Below are 23,869 nucleotides of genomic sequence, written 5' to 3' on the forward strand. Positions count from 1 at the left end.
TACATTACTACCCACCGTTGAGGCGGCGGCGGCATGAAGACCAGCTTGTGCCGCAGCGGCGGCAGCAGCTGCTGCGGCCAGCGCTGCAGTGCCCATATTATGTTCCATTTCATTGTTTACACCCGCCGGCGGGGCACCCATAAAGGGTAATAGTTTTGGTGTCATCGATGCTTGGGGTGACAATTGATTTGACCACCACTGATCAAATTTGCGACGCAATTCTTCTGGTATATCACCGCCAGGAAATGCAAAAGGATTTTGATATGAACTGCGACATATTTGTGAAAGGGTGACCTGTAAAAAGAGGAATGAGAAAAAATATGAAACAATAATGCTAATTAGGGTGGTTGCAGGTGTGGCGTAAAAATGTAAGTATAGGTGGGACAGTCCGTATTTGTTTGGTTCTCCAACAAGGTCCAATATCTATACTCTCCACTCTAGAGTGGCACCATGTGTAGTGGATGCAGCGCACGATAACTATCTAACGGATAAACCACTTCGGTCCAAAATTTTACAGTCGTAATTTTTTGCGCAAACTTAAATCAAGTTCTAAGATGGGACATATCCGTCCACCCCTTTGGGTACCTCCTACTTAAAATTTCGGAAAAGTTCAGTTTAGGAACTCCCCTCTGGCAACAGGTTGCACTCAAGGCCCATATGACGATGGTATGCGTTTTTTGAGTGGCAAATCCATACTTCTTGAGAAAATGACTCGAAAGGTTAAAAAACCCTATCGGCCAGCAACCGAACCGAATACTGCGTTGGTCCACACTTTACATATCGTAATATTTCTTCGAATATTATATACAATTCGAAGATGGTGCTTATAGGTCCTATTCTTCCGATACTTCCCCCCCAAAAGTTCGAAAATATTGCCTTAAATGGTAAGCGCAATATCTCATAAACGGAGCAACCGATTTGGTCCAAACTTAGTTTATGTTCAAAAGTGGAACCTTTCGGTCCTTTCCTTAGGGTACCATGTTCCAAATTTTTGTTTAACTGCGGTTAAAGGTCTTGGCTTTAATTTGGCATTTGGGTTTCCCTGGGTTCAAAAAATCTTCTCCCACCAGAAATTAAGGACATAAGCACGTACTTTCGTAACAAAACGAATTATTAGTCCAGAATATTTTATAGCAGAGGGTTTAAAAAGTCTTTTTTACTTGTTTTAATTAATATATTCCCCCTAAAAGTATGCAATGAATATGGACTTTTGATACAAGTCGTATTATTATTTTCAGATATAGATGGCGCACAGTGTATAGCATCAATAAATGCCTCATTTCTTAGTTCGTAAATAATTTATGGAATTTTTATAAGAAGAATTTTCAAATTGATATCGAACCTATAGAAGAGCTTTAAAGATTATTTATTTAGAAGCCCTTAGAAGGCTTCAGACCCTATAGCATACCCACTACGAGTTAATTTTGTAGATTTTCATATATGAAGAGATTCTCTATAAAGTTTCATAATTAATAAAATTTTTGGTGTTTTACCTTTAATCTTATTCGTAATCTACGTCATCCAAACATTTTATAATTTTTTTGCTTTTGGTAATGACCGATTTTTGTCTTAAATTAAATATAATTACAATTGATAATTCTATGAATTTAAAACAAAAATGGGGGAAACTTTCGATATTTCATTGATGTGTAGACCTTTCTTTCTGACGTCATAGTTTTCATATGACGCCTTAAAACTGATAATTCTTAAATACCAAACGATAGTAAATCAAAAATACTAACTAAAAATTAATGTGTGTCTGTGACCAGTTAACGAAAAAAATCCCCCAAATATAAATATACAAACTGAATAAGGTGACCCATACGATGAGCCAGTGAATACTCACAAAATTATCATCATTATTTGCAAATATATTTATTTTGTTTTTTGTTATTAAAAAATATATATAAATATTAACATTGATTTATTTGCTTTCTTAAAAATTAATTTAATCATTCGAAAGCTAAATAAATTTACAATAACTATAAATCAAAAGTTGTAGAAGTGTGATTGCACATATCACTCATTCACTTAGTCAACCTAATCACTTCGGTCGGCAATTCCCTTAGAAATCCCCCACCCGAGTCTTTAAGTAATTTTTGTAATATTTTTTGTATAACATGTCATTGTGTTGTAACGCGATTGTGAGGGGGTTTAAAGTGATATTTCAGCTCTTCATAGTTGATTTCTATGTATCCGTCTGTGTGTAATATATGCCAGGTTTTGATAACATTCTTATCTCCCGAAAAGTGTTTACAAATTGAAAAGCAAAAATAAAAAAAGACAACTAAATCACAACACCGCCAGTCATAAAATGAAATCGTTAATCTCTATATCTATTTTATTAAATCACAGTTCAAATCCTCATCAACTGTTTTTTTGTTTTTTTTTTGTTAACACTATAGGTCTTATCTATATTTATGACTGTTGTTGAGAATGCAGTTTTTTCTGTTGGCACTGAAATGAATTGCATTGTGGGTCACATTATAGTACAAATGTACCCTACATGGGGTAAAACTTATATGGGCTTGTGTGCAAAGCATAACAGCTGTAGCAGCCACGATAGGGCGGCCCAAAAAACGACGTAATTTTTCCCACTTGATCCAAAAACCATATATATTATTTTATGACGATCGGTTAACAATAACCCGTGCCACCAGAGGGATCTTTTACCCTAGACAGACGGCAGCGTTAATTGGCATTAAGAACTGAATTTAATTTTACCGTGACAGACGACATTTTCTGCATTTACGAAACAGCTGATTGCTGGTAAACAACTGTTTTGTTGTTGTTTGCTATGTAAATTGTGTCTCAGGCATAGGTGAACACGATGAGCACTCTCGATTCACCATACAAATGCTCTCTTCGTGTTCATCATTGGTCTCAGAGCATGAATATGCTCTCTCCCTTACATGAATATGGGCTCTCTTCTACAGTATTGCCACATTGAAATACCTAAATTCAGTTTAAATTCACTTTGTTTTTGTGCATTACGAATGTGGATAATGCACGAATTAATTTGAATTAAGGCAGTTAATGCAAATTAAAGCTGCCGTCTGTCTAGGGTATTTGTTTCCATACTAATTTGTATTTTCACGAAAATTCTCTAAAATCCGCATTTATGGTCCACTCGATGAAAATTTTTTACCAGTTCATTGTTGTGGTTCAAAACGAATTCTACAAAAAAAATTTTGAAAATCGAATCAGATTTCGATATACCTATATAGGGCCTAAAATACCTAAAATCGTCCTATCGGAGCTATACCAAAATCCGGTTAGATTTTCACAATTTTCATCAATTGGCCCATAATTGCGGATATAGAGAATTTTCGTGAAAATGACATTTTGGCCCCATCCAAGTTAATATGGGAACAAAGATCCCTCCGGTGGCACGGATGAACATTAACTGAATGCCATAAAATTTCATCTTGACCAAATAGAAAAAATTTTGGAGGTAGGCGTTTTAAAAAAAGAAAAAAAAAATAATAATAATTAAACAAAATTATTAAAATAAATAAAAATAACATCGACTTAGTTAAAGGTATGGAGTTACGATTGCGTTGGCTAGGTTAGGTTTTGAAAATGAAGGGAGGTGCCCTCTTGGTGGGTACTCACGAAAAGACAAGTAAATGTTCGACTTGTTTGGAAATGGTTTTTATACGCCTTATAGGCGAAATGTTTCTTACCGTGCCACCCTAATAAAGCAACTAATATTGGACATTCATATGACATAGGTATGTCACTATCTATAATCTCTAGGGCAATTATTGCCACAATTGCAAACTAAATCAAAACTAAACTGAACTCCATTAAGTCACTCTCGAACCCGGGAAGGAGGGAAGTTGGAACCTCAGTTACGTTTGATAATGTCACATTGACTGACGCGAAGAGGTACCCAAGATATGTTAATCGGCAATTTGTCGAGCACCCCTGGACGAGAAGAGTACTACGTCGCACCAGATATCTTCCTGCCGGAGATGAACCACCACAGGTTACAATGGATGATGTTGGGAATGCCATCAGGAACGCCAGATCCTCCAAAACGTTGGGCCCTGATGGAATCAGCCGGGAGTGGAGAATCTCACAAAAGTTCTCAACTTGTTGCTAGCCACGCTCATTGTGCCCAAAGTCTGGAAAATAGACAAAGTGGTCCCGCTACAGAAAGGATGCGAGGAAAAGTGAATCGTACAGGCCGATTTCCCTCTTGTCGCCAGTGTAGCAAATACCTTTGAGGCCTTAAGCTGAAAACACATCCAACGTTTGGGTAAAGTTTTGTGTCGTTTTGGCCGTTTTTACACATGATGCCGAAAAATTCAAATTCATTTAAATATATGCCGGCAAACATATCAACGCTTGACTTTGGTGTCGGCGTCGCCCCGTTGTTGTTGTTTTTTTCTCAATGCCCAACACAAAATTTTAATCAAACGTTGGATGTGTTTTCAGCTTAAGTCCTCCACAGCGACAGAAATAGATATTCAGTTGCCGATTACCAGCATGGATTCCGTAAGCATCACAGCACGACACAGCGCTGCACGCCATCTGCACACACATTTGTCAAGGACTCAAATAGACACCGCCGTGTGATAGAACAGTGATGGTGGCGCTTGACTTAGCAAAAGCCGTTGATACTGTCAGGCACTCCATACTGGTTGAGGGCATAGAGCAAACAACCCTCCGGCTAAGCTTGAAACGTTTGATAGTCAATTATAAGTGTGGACGCTGGTCGTACGTGGAATTCAGGAACAAGAAGTCCAAACCCAGTAGAGTGAAACAGGGAGTTCCCCTAGGTGGGGTGATATCTCCGGAACTGTTTAATCTCTACCTCTCCTGTATTCCGCCCCATCCAGACTCCATGGAGATCGTAAGGTATGCGGGTGATTGCAAGATCTTGAGGTCAGGTAGCTTCCCTGGAGACATTTGTGAGAGACTGAACTACTATTTAACTTTCCAATTTTTTTTTCACCACGAGGAATATACAGATTTCCGCCACTAAATCTACGACCACTCTTTTCACCACTAGGACTGAGCAGTTTGGAAAAGAGTTAAGTGTCATGATCGATGGTAGCAGAATTCCGATCACAAACTGCCCCAAAATTTTAGGGGTCACATTCGACTACGTTCAAGTCGTGCGCGCATGTCACAGCCTTCTGTGACAAACTGAGAGGTAAGAACATGATCCTCAAGTCCCTAGCCCACAGCACTTGGGGTGCGGACAATGAAACCTTATTGACTACATATAACACGATAGGCCGGTCTGTGTTAAGCTATGCGGCCCATTTTGGTCCCCGAGATTATGTGATACGAATTGGGGATATATTCAAACCTGTCAGAATGCCAACCTGAGAACAGCAACAGCCTCCTCATGTCTTCAGTGGACAATCTACATAAGGAGGCGAAAATTCTTCCAGTGCAGCAACACAATGAGATACTTTCGTTGCAGTAGTTGATCAAGTGTTACCGTGAGAGCCATCACACTCACCATCTAGTGGGTAGGCATGACATCAGGAAGAATATCCAAGCTCTAGATGAAGAGGTCCACCGATACAGGAAATAACCCCTAGGTCAAGAGGCATATCAAGCAGGTTTAAACAACATTCACACGGAGGCAGTTAATAGGGCCATATGAAAATATATTGCGAATAAAGTCCTTAAAGTACATACCCCATCTATCGCAGCTGAGGAGCGTCAACTGCCATGACAAACCAGAGTAGTTTTGACTCAACTACGCTCGGGATATTGCAGTCGCTTAAATTCTTATAAGGCAAAGATCGATCGCACCCTGGAAAACATTTGCCCAGCATGCGGCATGGGCCCGCACTACACCTACACGCAAAGGAAACTATTTTTCGCTTTTGTTGGAACGACAATATATATTTTTGTTCCAACAATTAATTTGTTTTATTCAAGCATTGCAAATCCAAAAATACCATCGTTTGCTCCAAATCAAAAACAACTTGCGAAAATTTTCAATATTGTAAAAATCATTGACAATACCTATGGTAGGAACTATCATAATCTAGAATTTTTACAAAAACTATTGTCAGCCCAGAAAACTTGTTACTTTTTGATTTGATCGTACAACACTACACATGGCCATGGTTTTGCCGGGTCTAACTAAAAAGACAACAAATTGAATGAAGAAACAAAACTACTCCATTGCGCTCATCCCAACATAAGGAATACCATAAAACCACAACAACAATGAAAAGAAAACCCAAATTACGACCAAAAACAGTTCTCAAATTGTGGTGTAACTCAACTGTCAAAACACAAAGACGAATGAAAAAGAAGAAACAAATAAAAACAAGAATTTCATGGTGTACATCAATCATGAACAAGAATAGAGCATTTGTATGGTGAATCGTAGGAAAACGTAAAGGCGAGTCCTCATCTTGTTCATCTATGGTGTACATACACAAAAAAAGAAAAAAGAAAAAATAGAAAAACAAAGATAAGGGGAACTCATACAAATAAAACTCACCAAAATTGTTTTTTTTACCACGGTATCGAATACCGAGAGAAGAGAATAAAATTGTCGAAGAAAAGAGAATAATATTGTCCAGCAGACAAAAACTATTGTTAGATATGACAACAACTATTTTTGGATATGACAAAAACAATTGTTGTAATTAACAAAAACGATTGCTGGACTCACAATACCCCAAGCGGAATCTAACAATATCTTTACAATAATACTTTGCTCTTTGAATATAGTTGGATTAATCATATTTTTTTTCTGTGCGTGTATTCAACTGCCCTGTCAAACCTACTCATCTAACTCCTGTGGATCTGTGGCTACATCCCAACGAAACAGCCACTTTTCTGGAACCGGAGATAGACCCAGAGCGAGATTGAACAGAAGAACGAACACACAAACATACAATAATAAACACTGTCACAACAACCATGTCAACAAAAACTCTTTACCTTTAATAACTAAATCAAAATTTTATTTAAGTTTAATTTAAACATTTATTTTTAGTTTTCTTTTATTTTATGACCCAGTGGCACGCTCTTCTCCATTACTGCTCAAGGAACCTGTTCCTTAGTTCTCTGTTACTTCCTATAGCTATAATAGTTTTATTTTCTTTTATGACTTATGAGAATCCCAAACACTTGAGAATTTTATTGACGACAAAAAGTTGGCAAGCAAATAAAACAACAAATCAATTGCATGCCCTCCTCTGTGGTTCTCAATGGCTTTAGTGTAGTGATTTTTATGGCGTCTATTTAGTTTTGTTTTTTATTCTAAGGTGTCAATTGTTTTACTTGTTGTTGTTATTATTATTGTTATTGATATTATTAATATTATGGCCAACATTGTTAGTGTTATTACCACCAACAACAACAATAGTGTTTTTGTTAGAGCCACTCATTACCACTAACGGGCCATGGATTTGGGAATTTAGCTTTCACACCAACAATAATAACGTAACGTTTACTCGTAATACTGGACATTGGCATAATGCTGCGCTGAGTTGGTATGGTATGTGTGTGCAGACGACAATTGTCATCGTTATCATCATCAGCTATTTGTAACGTTCGTTTGTCTGTTTGCCGTTTTGTCTATCTTTATCTTTGTATCATGTGGTGAGTTATTAGTGTAGGGATTAAATATGGCTGAGGGATTAAAATATAAGGTATTGCTTGCTTGTTGATTTCTGGCGTTTTTAAACGCTTTTTGTTCACTAAAACTTTGTCAACAGGTATTAGTTGTAGCATTGTGGTAAAACGATTGCGAAACATGAAAAAAATCCATATGGAGGACGAATCAAAAAATCACAGTTAAGCCTTGATATCAGTTGATTTATATATTGGAAATGGGCACATCAAATCTGCACGTATTTTGTCAAAGGGGAATATAATGACACACGTTGGTAAGTCGAGTTATGGAAAATTTTTAAGTTTCTAAAATTTATTAAAAATATTTGAACAGCTGTCCGGTCTTTAATATTGGATTTTTCAAAAATATTTTCTTAATGATTTTTAGTCTTTTATCAGATATGACTTCAGCAAGAATACCATGCTTCTTATGTGTCGAGGCCTTAAAGGTGGTTTAGATGCTATTATTTATCCCTTATCCCCTTCTCCTTCTTTTTTACATTTCCAACAAGCAATCCTTTGTATTAAGGATGAGGTTTATTGTTTTGCAACGAACTTTTTCTGCTTTACAAATAAAAATCCTCAAAAACCCAACACCCTTATTAAAAGAAAAATTCTTTATTTTTGTCTATGCAAAACAAAAGGCATAATTTATAAGATTTTAATTAGTAGGATAAAACTGTGTTGGTTGGCTGGCTGTGTTGCTTGACTCCTGTATGTATGCATGTGGGGGGTTATAATCCTTAAAGTTATCTTTGTATCTGTGTGTGTGTGTTTTTGTGTCTTTGTGTGAAAAATATGACTTACCTCATCCAGTGGACAACCGGTTGAACGTAAAACCGCATGTGATTGTAAAACCAAAAGTTTTAAAAGTTTATCCTTGATTTCACCAAATGGTGATGGTTTACAGCGTAAAATAACAATGCGCAATGTTACCACAGACGTTAGTTCGCCAATGATATCCGAAACAGGAACTACTGGATTATCGGAAATATGTTCCAATGGTATGGGTTTCCAATTTTTTATTATTAAGGAACCTAAAATGTGAGAGGCAGAAAAGGGGAGATAAGGGTTAATAAAAGGAGGTTATAAAAACGAATATCTGAAGTCCCATAATGGGCAATTGCATAAGAATGTTTCGTGGGAGTTCAGCCATAGAAGCATTTCATGGGGAAGTTTTGCAAAACAAAAAATCCATAAAATGTTTCTGCCTCTTACTTCCGTTTTGAAAATTGTTTCTACCCACCTCTTGCCGTTGCTGCCGTCTCTTGTGAATAGCCCAATCTTTGTAATGCTGTTTGTACTATTTCCGACCATGGTGTCGTTGCTGCCACAATCACATAACTATCTGTTTCAACATTTGGCCTTCGTTTCCATGGACTTCGCTGATCTATGGTCAGGGATGCCTGCAATGAGTGCACCGATTCCACGACACAGTGTAATGGTAATGACTTTGCTGTAATTAAATGAAGAACAAAGAGAAAAGGGGATTAGTAGATAAAAATTGCAAATTTAAAATAACATAATAAGTAATAGAAAAAAAGTTTACTCGATAAATCCATTACAAATTGTGGCAGTTTTTTCTCTGACAATGAAGTCAACAAATATTTTTGACATAAAATCTATTTGCATTAGACAATTTTGTCTTGTGCCAGACTATGAAAATTTTCATGAATATGTTTTGAGCTTAGTCCATACATACATATTTACATTAGGCAATTTTCGTTGTGGCAATAGTCAGTTTGAGGGAGAGGGAGGTGAGGTATATGGTAACCCTTTGCCCATCAACACCCTCTCTCACCATAAAACTTGCAATTGCCGCAAGGAGAATTGCCTAATGTAAATATGGACTTATGGGTAAGATGGGAGAAAGTGAGCTCCTTCACCTCCGCTCTCTCCTAAAAGCTAAAATATTTTCATGTGCTATTTTCAGTGCCTGGCACAAGAGTTTCATTGCTGCAATTGTCAATTTTATAGAGAGAGATAGATGAAGTATATGGGAACCCTTAACCTCTCAACGCCCTCTCTCACCATCAATCTGACAATTGCCGCGAGGAAAATTGCCTCATGTAAATATGGGCATACATCTTTTATTTTGGCCTAGATTTAGCCCGAGTACAGACGTTGAAAGTTTCACATGAAATTGTTTAAGGTTTAGAAGGCCAAGGTACATGAAAGCAAAGGTAGCAGGCGAGGCTTCTTTTGTATCTAGGCCTTAAGTGGCTGGCTTTCTTGCTCAGCTAAATTTTGGATAAAAGAGGGCCGAGGCCATTTTGCACATGTCTTAAGTTTTTTTTTTTTTGGTGGAAAAGTTTTACAGGTAGTTCTTTCAAAAAAATTAGCTAAAATCCTCAAAATACCGAAAATTGGGAGGTACCGTTTTATGGGGCCTATACCGAAACATGGACAATTTTTTGGTGGAGAAGTTTTGTGACTACAGGGAATCTCAAGTGTCAAATTACAGGCAGTTCTGTCCAAAAGAATGTTGTTAAAATTCTCAAAATACCCTGAATCGGGAGCTACGGTTATAGGGGGCTACACCATAACATGGCCCTATATTGACAATTTTTGGTGGAGAAGTGTTGTGACCAGATAGATCCATAAGGGTTAAATAACAGCTAGTTCGGTTAAAAATTGTAAATTCTCAAAATGCCGAATATCGGGAGGTATGAAAGCTATAAAACATGGACTTATGTTGAACATTTTTGGTTGGGATGTGTTGTGACCACTAAGAAGCTGAAATGTTAAATTACAGCTAGTTCGTTAAAAAATTGTAGGTAAAATTCTCAAAATATCTAAAATCGGGAGGTGCGGTTATATGGGGCCTATACGAAAACATGGACCTATGTTGACGATGTTTCGTTGAGATATTTCATGATGTCAAATTACAGTTAATTCGGTTAAAATTTGTAGCTAAAATTCTCAAAATACCGAAAATCGGGAGGTACCGTTATATGGGGCCTATACCAAAATAGCAACCTACATTGACAATTTTTGGAGGTTTTGTGACATCTGTAATCTCAAATGACCAATTACAGGTAGTTCTGTCAAAAATAAATGTAGTTAAAATTCTCAAAATACCGAAAATCGGGAGGTACGTTTATATGGGGGCCATGACAAAACATGGACCTATGGGAACAATTTCATCAAGTGAGAAATTACAGCAAGTTAAGTAAAAAATTGTAGTTAAAATTCTCAAAATACCGAAAATTGGAAGATATCAATATACCAAATATGTCTAAAAATTTACCATTTGGTTAAGAGCTCGGCCCAACCCCCCCCCCCACCACCCCATGCCTACGTCGACGGAATGCATCGGCATAGTCCATTTTGGAAGTGGAGCTTTTTTTAGGAGGCATTTATCTTTGATAAATAGCGTGCCCTCCCGTCTTTTCAATTGGTCACCGTACAACTTAGTGGTTTTGGAGCTGAGTCAGGAAGAATAGACTTGCCCACGAAAACCATAATATCGATTTAAACAGAACCACAAAGAGTAACATCGCTATACATTTACAAAGGATCTTCGAAAAGACCCTAAAGTACACTTAAAAAAAATATTGAACTTTTATGGGGGAGGTACCCTAAGGTGTTGAACCATATAGTCCATAGTCCAACTTTATCTAAGATTCGTAGAAGTATTACGATGTGCAAAGTATGGACCAACTGCCTTCGAGAGTTATCGTGGGCACTATTTTAGCGAATATTATTGAACGTTTGTGGGGAAGGTACCTGAAGGAGTGGACCGATATGGTTCATCTTCGAACTTAAATTAAGTTTGTACAACATATTACGAAGGTAAATTTTTGGACCAAATCTATTCATCCGTTCGAGAGTTATCGTGCGCTCCAGCCACTACGCGTAGTTCTATAGAGGGGTTTTACGCCCCTCGGGAAGTATGGATTTGCCCCTGAAAAAGCTTGTACCATCATAATGGGCGTAGCAAATGCAAGTGGTTGGGAAAAGAATCAATGCGATTCGAGAGCAGCTGTTAAACATACTTTTTCGAAATTTTGTGTGGGAGGTATTCGAAGAAGTGGACCTATATAGTCCATATTCGAACTTGATCTATAGCTCGTAGAAATATTACAATGTGTAAAGTATGGACCAAATTGGTTATTGCCTTCTAGAATTATTGCCCATCTTTGAACTTAAACTAAGTTTGGTCAAGATATTACGAAAGCCAAATTTTGGACCGAATCGGCTGATCCGTTCGAGAGCTATCGTGCTCTCCAGCCAGCCAGACAGATAGATGAACAGACGGACATGGGCCTTTAGTCTAAAGATTGAGAGTATAATCATCATGAATCTGAACATTTTTTTTTGCATTAGGAACAGGGTTCATAGTATGCATGAAAGACTTTCTAAAGATCATATAAATGTTTGACCATTTTTTCAGCGAAGTTAAAACTGCTCGAAATTATCCACAACCTCTGAAATTGCTCTTAAAATGTTTCGAAACAAAAAATGAGAATTTTAATTAATATCTCATTGGAGTCGAGGTTAATGATCGAATATTTTTTTTAAGTGAAAAAGGAAAGCCGAAGATTTGAACCAACACAACCAACATTATGTGACCTGGTTTCGCTGTTTGTAGCAGCTCATAAGACATATCCTTTTTCACTTGCAAACAATTTTCGATCATCAAGCTTAACTCTAAACGAGAAAATTAATAAAAATCAATGAAAGTGTTCTTCGCCCTAACAGGCAAAATTTAAAAAAAAAAAATAGATAAAATAAAAAACAGGCTGAGCCCGTCTGGGATTTCAACCCGCGTCCTTGAAAACATATGGAAAAAAATGTTGTCACGGCGTTCAAAGCCAAACTCATAACTTCAAAGGCAGCGCAAAAGCGTTTGTCATGAAGAAATACAATTCAACGGCCAAATATCCGTGAATGTATAAAAACACATTTGCATTTGAAAAAACCAAAAGTTCTAGGACAGAGAAGCCATCCCACAGTCGATACGTCTGAAGAGCTGCTCAACTAACAGCGAAACCAGGTCACGTAATTTGATGACTGTGTGGGTGCGAGTCCTTGGGTTTCCTTTTCAATTGCAAAACATTTTCGATCATCAAGCTTAACTCTAAACGAGAAAATTAATAAAAAAATGACAAAAGCATGCTTTCTTAAATTTTATTTTGTTTTTGCAATTAAAATTGCATTTGACAAAAAATATTGTGTAAAATTATTATCTTAAGAAAAAAACATATGACACCCAATTAAATCATTGACCATTATCACATTACAATTATTATTTTTTTTTTTGAAGGCAAAAAAGAATTTGCTGTTAAATCAATTTCAGTTGAAAAATACTATTTATTATGCACAAAAAGCTTTATAAAAATTACAGGATTTTGTGTGTATGAATTAAAAATCATGCAATTTATGACAATCTGCGTATGTGTGTGTATATGTATAAAGAGGTAGGTATTGTTATTGATTTATTTGGCCATGTAAAAACATAGGGGCAGGGAGTAAGCAGTGTTAATGACAGGGATTAAACTTAAACACTGAGAAACGCACACAATCACAGACTTTTAAATGAAATATCAAGAGTAGTGGTGGTGACAAAAATTTAATTCAAAAATTGATCAAAAGAAGAATTGTTTTCTCATACTTTATGGGAGTGAGATGATAATTTCAATTGTAATACCATAAAAATTTTATGAAAAAATTATGTTAAGATAATTATAATGAGATAAGTTGTGAAAAAAAAACATGAAACAAATTAAATTAAAAAAAAATTAAATTGATTGCTTTATGGAGTGGTAATAAATGATGAGGGCACACATGAACTCGCTGTTGAATTTACCCAGCAAAAAAATCATTACCAAATAATGGGGTTTTCTACTACTTTTTGGTAGTCGTAACTTATTACAAATCCCCGCACTAACCCATTATATTTACATGGTAACTAAAAGTTGTGAAATAAGCTAAAAACATATGTTCTAGTTTTAAAAGAGTTGAGGTTTAATTCATTATATATACATATATATTAATTCCTTCTCTCTTTAAAGTCTTTCTCCAATACCCATTTTCTCTCCAACAAATTCTCATTTTCCCGCTTTGGTGGTTTTTGACAAATAAAGTGTTTTTCCACAATTATGACAAACCATTATCCAAACCAAACTTTTTCAACGAAACCCATCACCCAAGCCAACAATAACTTTTCAACATCATTATCATTTTCTCTACCACCATAATCATTAACTTCAGCCGTTGGCCAAAAACCGTCATCACATCAACATGATTTGAGGTTAAAACAAAAGCGGATTTTCGCATTTAGAACATTATTGTGTTTTTTTTGTGTTCGTTGCGCCACAAAATTCCATGTTTTCTGGCCTACAATAATATCCCAACAACAACAAAACCAAACATATGATTTTGATTTAGCTTAGGCTATTGTGATTTGTTGGTAGCAAAAGATGGAGAGAGGGGTACTGAGTGATAAGTGAAAACAGAAATGTTTAGAGATTAAAACTAAAATGCATCAACGTCGTCATATTTTTGACGCCCAATACGCATACTACACCTAATATTTTTTTCTAACTTGCGGATGGGTGGGTGTGTGTGTATTAAGCCCAACCAACAAGAACACATTTGGGCCTAGTTTTTCCACAAAACGCCAAATGTACCAATGAATGTTTTAAATAATCAGCTTTTAGTGCAGCGATGGTAATGTTTATGCTTGGCGCCTTATTAGAAAATCGTTTACTATACCTTTTTACATTACTAAAATATATAGTGTGGGCGCCATGGCACCAAAGTGTTAAACAATTTATGGAATTTGAGCATTTTTCAAAAATATATTTTACATTTGGAGAAAAAATCGTCCATTTGCACAAATGACTGCATTTATGGAATATAAAATTTTACGCCTATAGTGGGTGATGTGATGGTGGTAATTAGGCTTCCATTGAAATCAAGAAAAAAATGAACTCATCTCTTACACACACACACACATGCATACAATAACAATAAAAGTGTATAACAATATTGCTTAAAAGCGATTTATAATTGGAATAATTAATAATATTATTACCTGAGTTAAGCTTATTAGCATAAACTATGGGCATATGTGTATGTATGTAAAAACATACATATGTATGTATGTTTGTCCTTCAACACACCTTACATTGTGTGTACATATATGAGCATATGTTTGACCAGAAAAAAAGTACACATAAAATATGCCTATATTTACTGGAAGTTGTACAATTGTCCATTGTACGCCATTTACAAAAGTTAAGTTGATTTTGAAATCGTTTGAATTTTTCGAACAGGTTTATTGTGATCCAGGTTTTTTGGTTTTTAATTAAGAAGGAGAGAGACGATTTTTTTAACCATTTCAAATTGAACTATTTTTTACTTATTTTTTTATTTTAAAATTTAACAAGAAAAGTGAGAAATGAAAAGTTCCATGACAGAGAAGCCACTCCACAGCCGATATGTTTGATGAGCTGCTACCAACAGCGAAACCAGGTCACACAATGCTGGTTGTGTGACTTCGACTCCTCGGCTTTCCTTTTTCATTTGCAAAAAATCTTCGATCATTAAGCTCGTCTCCAATATTTTCAAATAAATAAAAATTATAAATTCTACAAGGGCCCATAATATCACTTATTGGACCAGTAACTGTACTTGTTAAACTCAACTCATTAACGCCACTGCGTGAACGACTAATTGATTTAATTGTGCCATATTGGACTAGTCCGTGGAACTCTTATAAGTTCTTATTGCCTGTTTATGTTATGTATAGGTTTGTTGCCGAGCCAACCTTATTTATGAGAATTTATTTGGCATATACACAATGAAATTGATATTTAAAAGCCAGTGATTTTATTAAATCAGCTAATATATAAGAGAACTATTACAACACAAAATTAAGGAGAGATCCAGTAGGTGTAACAGTTTTAAAATAGTTAAAAATCTAAGGTGTCTATGAATGGTTTAAAATTCGTCATAGAAAAATATTTCAAGGAATTTTTAATTTTCCATTTTAAGTGATTATAACAGTTGTATAACAGTTTTCAAAAACTGTTATACTAAGGAAAAATCTCGACAATTGCTTCCATTAAAAAAAATATACTGGAAAATATAATTAGCGTAAATTTGTGATGTCAATTTGTTAGCTAATTCAATTGTTATACGAACATAATTTACCAAATTTCATAGTTTTAAAATAGTTAAAAATTTGGAGGTGTCTAAAAATATTTTAAAATCTCTCATAGAACTGCATTTCAACGAATTTTCAAGGAAATCGACATTTTAATTGGTTATAACAGTTGTATAACAGTTTTCGAAAACTGTTATACTCACGAAAAAAACGTTGAAAATTTGTATATTTTGATAAAAAGTAAATATAATGGAAAATATACTTAGCGTAAATTTGTGATGCTAATTTATTAGCTAATTTAATTGTTATACTAAAATAATTTACCAAATTTCACAGTTTTAACATAGTTAAAAATTTGGAGAGGTCAATAAAATATAACAATTGTGTTATACTAAAATAATTCAACAAATTTCACAGTTTTAACATAGTTAAAAATCGGAGATGTCTATAAATATTTTAAAATTTCTCACAGAACTGCATTTCAAAAAATGTTCAAGGAAATCGACATTTTAATTGGTTATAACAGTTGTATAACAGTTTTCGAAAACTGTTATACTCGAGAAATAATTTTGAAAATAGCGTATATTTTTGATAATAAGAAAATATAATGGAAAGTATAATTAGCGTAAATTTGTGATGCTAATTTATTAGCTAATTTAATTGTTATACTAAAATAATTTACCAAATTTCACAGTTTTAACATAGTTAAAAATTTGGAGAGGTCTATAAATATTTTAAAAATCGTCATAGAATTACATTTCAAAGAAAGAATTTTGAAGAAAATCGACATATTAATTAGTTATAACAGTTGTATAACAGTTTTCGAAAACTGTTATGCTCACAAAAAAAAACATTGAGAATTTGTGTATTTTTGACAATAAGAAAATATAAGGGAAATTATACTTAGCGTAAATTTGTGATGCTATAACAGTTTATAACAGTTTTCGAAAAACTGTTATACTCACGAAAAAACTTTGAAAATAGCGTATATTTTTGATAATAAGAAAATATAATGTAAAATGTACTTAGCGTAAATTTGTGACGCTAATTTATTAGATAATTCAATTGTTATACTAGAATAATTTACCAAATTTCACAGTTTTAACATAGTTAAAAATTTGGAGTTGTCTATAAATGTTTTAAAATCCCTCATAGAACTGAATTTCAACAAAAGTTTCAAGGAAAACAACATTTTAAATAGTTATAACAGTTGTATAACAGTTTTCGAAAACTGTTATACTCAAGGAAAACTGGAAAAATACGGACAGTGTTTATTTTTGATGGTAATTTTTTAGCTAATTTAATAGGAATACTATAATAATTTATCGAAATATTCGCATTAGACCCCAAGTAAGTTTGAATTAAATTCGTTTCAGAGAATTTGGAGTAGAACGGTTCTACCGATTAGGTCCAAAATTGTGTCTTCGTATTATTTTGTCCAAACTTGGTTTAAGTTCGAAGATAGGCAATATCGCTTCACTCATTCAGGTACCAACCCCCACAAAAGTTCAAAACTTTTCGCTGAGATGGTGCACACTATAACTCTCGAAGGCAGTAACCGATGTGGTCAATACTTTGCACATCGTAATATTTCTATCGGACACATGTATATCTATGGTGGAATTCTGTAACTCAATTTTTGGTTGCCGACAAAAATCCGTAAAAATTAAAATGCTTATAATTTCGTCAATTAACGAAATTTGTCGGTAACTTAGCAACCAAAAAAAGTTGTCGCTAATTTTATTATTTTTATCTAATTTTCATTAATAATTTTGAGTTTCAATTTTACAGATTTTTGTCGGTTATCAAAAAAATTTTTACAGAATTCCACTACAGGTTCGAATATGGATTACATCGGTTTCCTCGTTCGGGTAACTACCACACAAAATTTCGGAAAAGTGCAGTTTAAAACTTTTTTTCAAACAACTTGTATTCTCTGTCCCTATAATGACGGTACTAGAAAATGAGAAAATTTCCAGAAAGCTTTAAAAAAAACCTTACAACCACCATACGAGGTGAACACGACCACTATCGAACTGGATAATGGGCTGTACCACACCTTTTGGTACCTCACCCAATAACGTTCAAAATATCCGGTAAAATTGTACGCGCGATATTTCATAAACGGATCAAACGATTTGGTCCAAACTTAGTTTAAGTTCGAAAAAGGCCACATCAGTAGTGCGGTTATCTAACTCATTTTTTGAGTTACCGACAAATGTCGGTAAAATTAAAATGGTTATAATTTCGGCAATTAACGATGTTTTTCGGTATGTTATCAACGAATAAAAAGCAGTCGTAAAGTTCTGCCGATAGCAAGAGTGTTGTCAACTTCCTTTTGAACTTTTCATTCATAATTTTGCTTTTTAATTTTACCGATTTTTGTCGGTAACTCAAAAAATGAGTTAGAGAATCGCACTGCAGCCGACTCCCTCATAAAGTACAACGTTTTTGTATATTTGCTGTTAAAGGTATGTTCGAGGATCCTTTGGAAATTTTTACCGAAGGTGCTGATGGTTTTTCGTGTCCATGCTTCCTGATATAATGGCCCAAAAGCTTTAATTTATACTGTTATCAACTGAAATGACGCGATATCTATCGAAAGGAATGACTCCCAAAATAGGATCCACTTTCAAAGTGGACTATGTGGACCGATACCTTTGGGTATCTTCTCCGTAACAGTTTTGAGCTTCAATCCAAATATATTTTTTCATGCGTTCATACGTCTAAAAAGGGCCACACAAATCTGAAATTATCCCAGAAATGTAGCCGGTATTCGATTCTATATTGTCATTAGATGAAAGTTTCAATTCACACAGGCCGAGAGTATATCTCTGTCAGCAAAGTTGACTGATTCTTTGTTGTTGTCACTGATTTTGCTCCAGTTTGGTTAGTGGAGTTAACAAAAATTGCACATATCCAAAATTACAATGTTAAACCCATAGTTTTTGTCAATTTTCACCGATTGTAGTGAATAAACCAGTTGTATAACAGTCATACAAAAGTGTTATACTAATGGAAAAAGTGTAAAAACAGGTGTTTCTCCGTGATTTAAAATTTTACAGTGTTGAGCATACACCAAAGAATTTTTGTTTGGATTATAACAGTGGTATAACAGTTTTAGAAAATAGTGTAGTATGTAGTGTTGAAAGTATTCGTCATAGATTTTTCTCTGACTTAGTTTGTGAGGTTTAATAACATTTTTTATAAAAAAATTACAATATTTAAACTATATTTTTTATAAAACAGTTGTATAACAGTCATGCAAAAGTGTTATACTAATGAACAATGTGTAAAAACAGGTGTTGCTCCGTGATTTAAAATTGTACAGTGTTGAGCATACACCAAATAATTTTTTGTTCGGATTATAACAGTGGTACAACAGATTTAGAAAATAGTGTAGTGTTGAAAGTATTTGTTATAGACTCTGACTTAGTTTGTGAGGTTTAATAACATTTTTTGTACAAAAAATTACAATATTTAAACTATATTTTTTTATAAAACAATTGTATAACAGTCATACAAAAGTGTTATATTAATGGAAAATATGTTAAAACAGGTGTTTTCCCGTGATTTAAAATTTGACACTTTTGAGCATACACCAAAGAATTTTTGTTCGGATTATAACAGTGGTATAACAGTTGGGTGCCACCGTAGTGCAATGGTATGCACGCCCGCCTTGCACACAAAAGGTCGGTGGTTCGATTCCCCGGCCAGGCAACATCAAACATTTTTCAACGGTGGCAAAATACCCCTCAGTAATGGTGGCGACATTTCCTGAATATTTCAGCCTTGTAAAACTTCTCTACAAGTGGTGTCTTTAGACACGCAGTTCGGACTCGGCGATAAACAGTAGGTCCCATATCATTGAGCTAATATGAATCGGGTTGCACTCATTGATATGAGAGAAGTCTCCCTTGTCCCGTATGGGATGTTGTGGAACAATGTTTTTTTTTTTATAACAGTTGTAAAAAATATTCTAGTATGTGGTGTTGAAAGTATTTGTCACAGATATTGCTTTAATTTTTGAGGTTTAATAACATTTTTATGCACATCACTACAATATTTAAACAATATTTGTCGTCAAATCTGAGCGATTTCATTATGGCAAACTGTTATATTTTTTTATTTTATTGCAATTTGTATAATATACTAATAGAAGGAAATAGAAACCCTTAACAGGAAAACCCCATATAATAGTTTAAAAAAGGATTTTGGATCGAGAATATTTTTAAAATGGAGTTGGAAATCTATTCTTAGTTGGACCTATTGGAATCTTTAGCCTGTATCGCGTCACATGAATGCTTGTATGCAGTGTCATATTTTTCACTGAGTTCCTGCCGTTCCTCAAAATGTATGAACCAAATTCACAATATTTAACAGCTAAACCTTTTGACAATGCAAAAATCAAATCTCATTTTTTTTCATTTACTTTTCCCATGTAAAAAAATTCCCATAATGATTCCAAACAATTTTAATGCCATTTAAACAAATCGAAAAAAATTGAGATTTATGCATGTAATCTGCAATAAAAAATTAAAGAATTAAAGGCATTTTTAATAGACTTCTTTTTTTAAATGAAGCTGACAAAATCTAACATATGTGATAATACCCAAATACTTATGAAGATTTGAACTGTTTTTTTTTATAACACAAAAATTAATAATTGTTTTTAATTTATTATTGATGTAAAACTTTTGTCAGGGCTTAAGGCAATTCTTATTCTTATAGTTATTTTTGTTTCTTTTTTTTTGTGGCATCTACCTTTTCTAGCATTGCATAGCTATTATCCTTAAGGCTTTGCCAAGACAAGAAACAAGATTGTTGTAGAGTAAAATGAAATTACCATAAACCATAGAGAGAAATTCTTCAAAAACTAAGAAAAAAAGGGGTGGGGGAACTAGAGCACAAAACAGACACATACATATGCCACAAGTAAAACGAAAAAAAAACTAACAAAATACTCTGTAATATCCTTAAAATTTTCTTTTAAGCTTCTCAAGCATAAAATACCTTAATAACCCTGATGACTGTAAGAGAGTTTCTTAAGCATGCAAGCAAATGCACATACACACACATACGTAAATACATGTGAATACCCAAGTTCAGGTAAAACAATATCTGTATTGTTGTCTTAAGATGTTTTACCAACATCCTGCTTAAAAATGTGTATTTCCCCAACTACAACCAAGAAAATAACAAAGTAGCCGAGCATTCAAATCTCCACCTTAGCCATTGGCATTGAGCATAAAATGACCAATAGCCAGTAGTGGTTACCAGCCGAAAGGCAAATAAAAACCATCTACATACATACACATATATTCGATCTCCTCCCGCAGTGCAGGAGGGGTGGGGCATTGTGTCCAGCATATATGCTTGAGCTTTTGTTTGTTGGTCATGCTGTTTTAGCCATAATCTTATGCTCCAATTAAAAAGGTTATAGCATAGTTTTTCAACACAACCAAAAATATTTCCAGTTATTATTGTTTATGGTACTTTGCTACAAATATTGATGCTGTTGTTGTTGTTTGTTTTTGTAATACTTGTAATGTTTAGTCCACAAACATTTAAAATCCTTAAGTAAAAATCCTTAAGTTTTTAAAACAACAATAAACTTCTTAAGGCAGATTTTTTTCTTGCAGTAGCTGCTGCTGATATTGTTGTAGTTGTGTTGAGAGCTATGACTGGTGGTGCTGCTGCTGCAGCTTTGATTGTTATTCTTTCGCATACGATAAAAATTTGAAAGTCTTAAGATTTTCATTAGCACATATGCAAAGTTCAAAAGGGGTTATTAATTTTGTACTGAAGTATAAAAATATTTTTTAATCGTGGATTTTTTAAAGAATAATTTTCAAAAAATATTTTTTAAACATGGATTTTTTAAAGAATAATTTTCGAAAAATATTTTTTAAACTTGAATTTTTTAAAGAATAATTTTCAAAAAAATCTTTTTTAAACGTGGATTTTTTAAGGAATAATTTTCAAAAAATATTTTTTAAACGTGGATTTTTTAAAGAATAAATTTCAAAAATATTCTTAAAACGTGGATTTTTTTAAAAATAATTTTCAAAAAATATTTTTTAAACCACGTTTAAGAATAATTTTCAAAAAATATTTTTTAAACGTGCATTTTTTAAAGAATAATTTTCAAAAAATATTTTTTAAACCACGTTTAAAGAATAATTTTCAAAAAATATTTTTTAAACGTGGATTTTTTAAAGAATAATTTTCAAAAAATATTTGTTAAATGTGGATTTTTTAAAGAATAATTTTCAAAAACTATTTTTTAAACGTGGATTTTTTAAAGAATAATTTTCAAAAAATATTTTTTAAACTTGGATTTTTTAAAGAATAATTTTCAAAAAATATTTTTTAAACGTGGATTTTTTAAGAATTTTTTCCAAAAAGTATTTTTTAAACGAGGATTTTTTAAGAATTATTTCCAAAAAATATTTTTTAAACGTGTTTTTGTAAAGAATAATTTAAAAAAAAAATTTTGTCAAGGTCCATTAGGCCAATAAACGTTGATTTTTTAAAGAATAATTTTCAAAAATATTTTTTCAAGGTCCATTAGGCCAATAAACGTGGATTTTTTAAAGAATAATTTTCAAAAATATTTTGTCAAGGTCCATTTTGGCCAATAAACGTGGATTTTTTAAAGAATAATTTTCAAAAATATTTTGTCAAGGTCCATTAGGCCAATAAACGTGGATTTTTTAAAGAATAATTTTCAAAAATATTTTTTCAAGGTCCATTAGGCCAATAAACGTTGATTTTTCAAAAATATTTTTTCAAGGTCCATTAAGGCAATAAACTTGGATTTTTTAAAGAATAATTTTCAAAAAAATTTTGTCAAGGTCCATTAGGCCAATAAACGTGGATTCTTTAAAGAATAATTTTCAAAAAAATTTTGTCAAGGTCCATTAGGCCAATAAACGTGGATTCTTTAAAGAATAATTTTCAAAAATATTTTTTCAAGGTCCATTAGGCCAATAAACGTGGATTTTTTAAAGAATAATTTTCAAAAATATTTTTTCAAGGTCCAGTAGGCCAATGAACGTTGATTTTTCAAAAATATTTTTTCAAGGTCCATTAGGGCAATAAACATGGATTTTTTAAAGAATAATTTTCAAAAATATTTTTCCAAGGGCCCTCAGACCAGTAGACTTGATTTTTTTAAAGAATGATTTTAAAAGTATTTTTTTTTTAAGGGCATTTAGACCAATAAAATTGGATTTTTTAAAGAATAATTTTCAAAAAATATTTTTTCAAGGGTCATTATACCAATAGACGTGGATTTTTTAAAGAATAATTTTCAACAAATATTTTTTCGAGGGTCATTAGACCAATAAACGTGGATTTTTATAGAATAATTTTCAAAAAATATTTTTTCGAGGGTCATTAGACCAATAAACGTAGATTTTTAAAGTATAATTTTCAAAATATATTTTTTCAAGGGCCAGTGGATTTTTTAAAGAATAATTTTCAACAAATATTTTTTCGAGGGTCATTAGACCAATAAACGTGGATTTTTAAAGTATAATTTTCAAAATATATTTTTTCAAGGGCCAGTAGATTTTTTAAAGAATAGTTTTCAAAAAATATTTTGTGAAGGCCAAAAATTAAAAAATTGTCAAAATTAGAACAATAAACGTGGATTCAAAAAAAATATTTTTTCAAAAAAAAATACAAAAATATTTTGTCAATGGCCATCACACAAAGAAACGTGGATTTAAAAAATATATTTTTTTCAGGGCCATCACACGAAGGAACGTGAATTTTTAAAACAAAATATGTTTGAGAGGCCATCATTCAAAGAAACGTGGATTTTTAAAAAAAAATATTTTTTTCGAAAAAACTTCGATTTTTTAAAAAAATATTTTTTCGAAGGCCATCACTCAAAGAAACGTGGATTTTTTCAACATTTGTTCGAGGACTATCACTCAAAGAAAAGTGGATTTTTAAAAAATATTTTTTTAAGGGCCATCACACAAAGAAACGTGGATTTTTTAAAAAAAATATTTTTCAAGGAACGTGGATTTAAAAATATATAGTTTTTGGGGCCATCACACAAAGAACAGTGGATTTAAAAAAAATATTTGTCAAGGGCTATCACGTAAAGAAACGTGGATTAAAAAAAATATATAGTTT

General features: G+C 33.3%; 1 protein-coding gene across 10 annotated transcripts in view; it reads right to left on the reverse strand.

Annotated features, from left to right (window-relative positions):
• Positions 1-23,869, reverse strand: part of dve (SATB1_N and homeodomain domain-containing protein dve) — a 455,929-nt gene that overhangs the window by 6,843 nt on the left and 425,217 nt on the right. For 9 of the 10 annotated variants that reach the window (XM_073989021.1, XM_073989022.1, XM_073989024.1 and 6 more), the window contains 3 exons: positions 8,849-9,058; positions 8,410-8,639; positions 1-294 (listed from right to left, as the gene is read on the reverse strand). The exon at positions 1-294 is cut by the window's left edge and continues 1,574 nt beyond it. In XM_073989021.1, the coding sequence (XP_073845122.1) occupies positions 1-294; positions 8,410-8,639; positions 8,849-9,058 (734 nt within the window). Of the gene's footprint in view, positions 295-8,409; positions 8,640-8,848; positions 9,059-9,151; positions 9,263-23,869 lie in introns of those variants that run through there. The other variant, XM_073989031.1, reaches the window with a different exon arrangement.

The sequence above is a fragment of the Musca autumnalis genome, unplaced genomic scaffold (assembly GCF_047663935.1).
Source record: "Musca autumnalis isolate F117 unplaced genomic scaffold, ASM4766393v1 scaffold_5, whole genome shotgun sequence".
Classification (NCBI taxonomy): Eukaryota; Metazoa; Arthropoda; class Insecta; order Diptera; family Muscidae; genus Musca; species Musca autumnalis.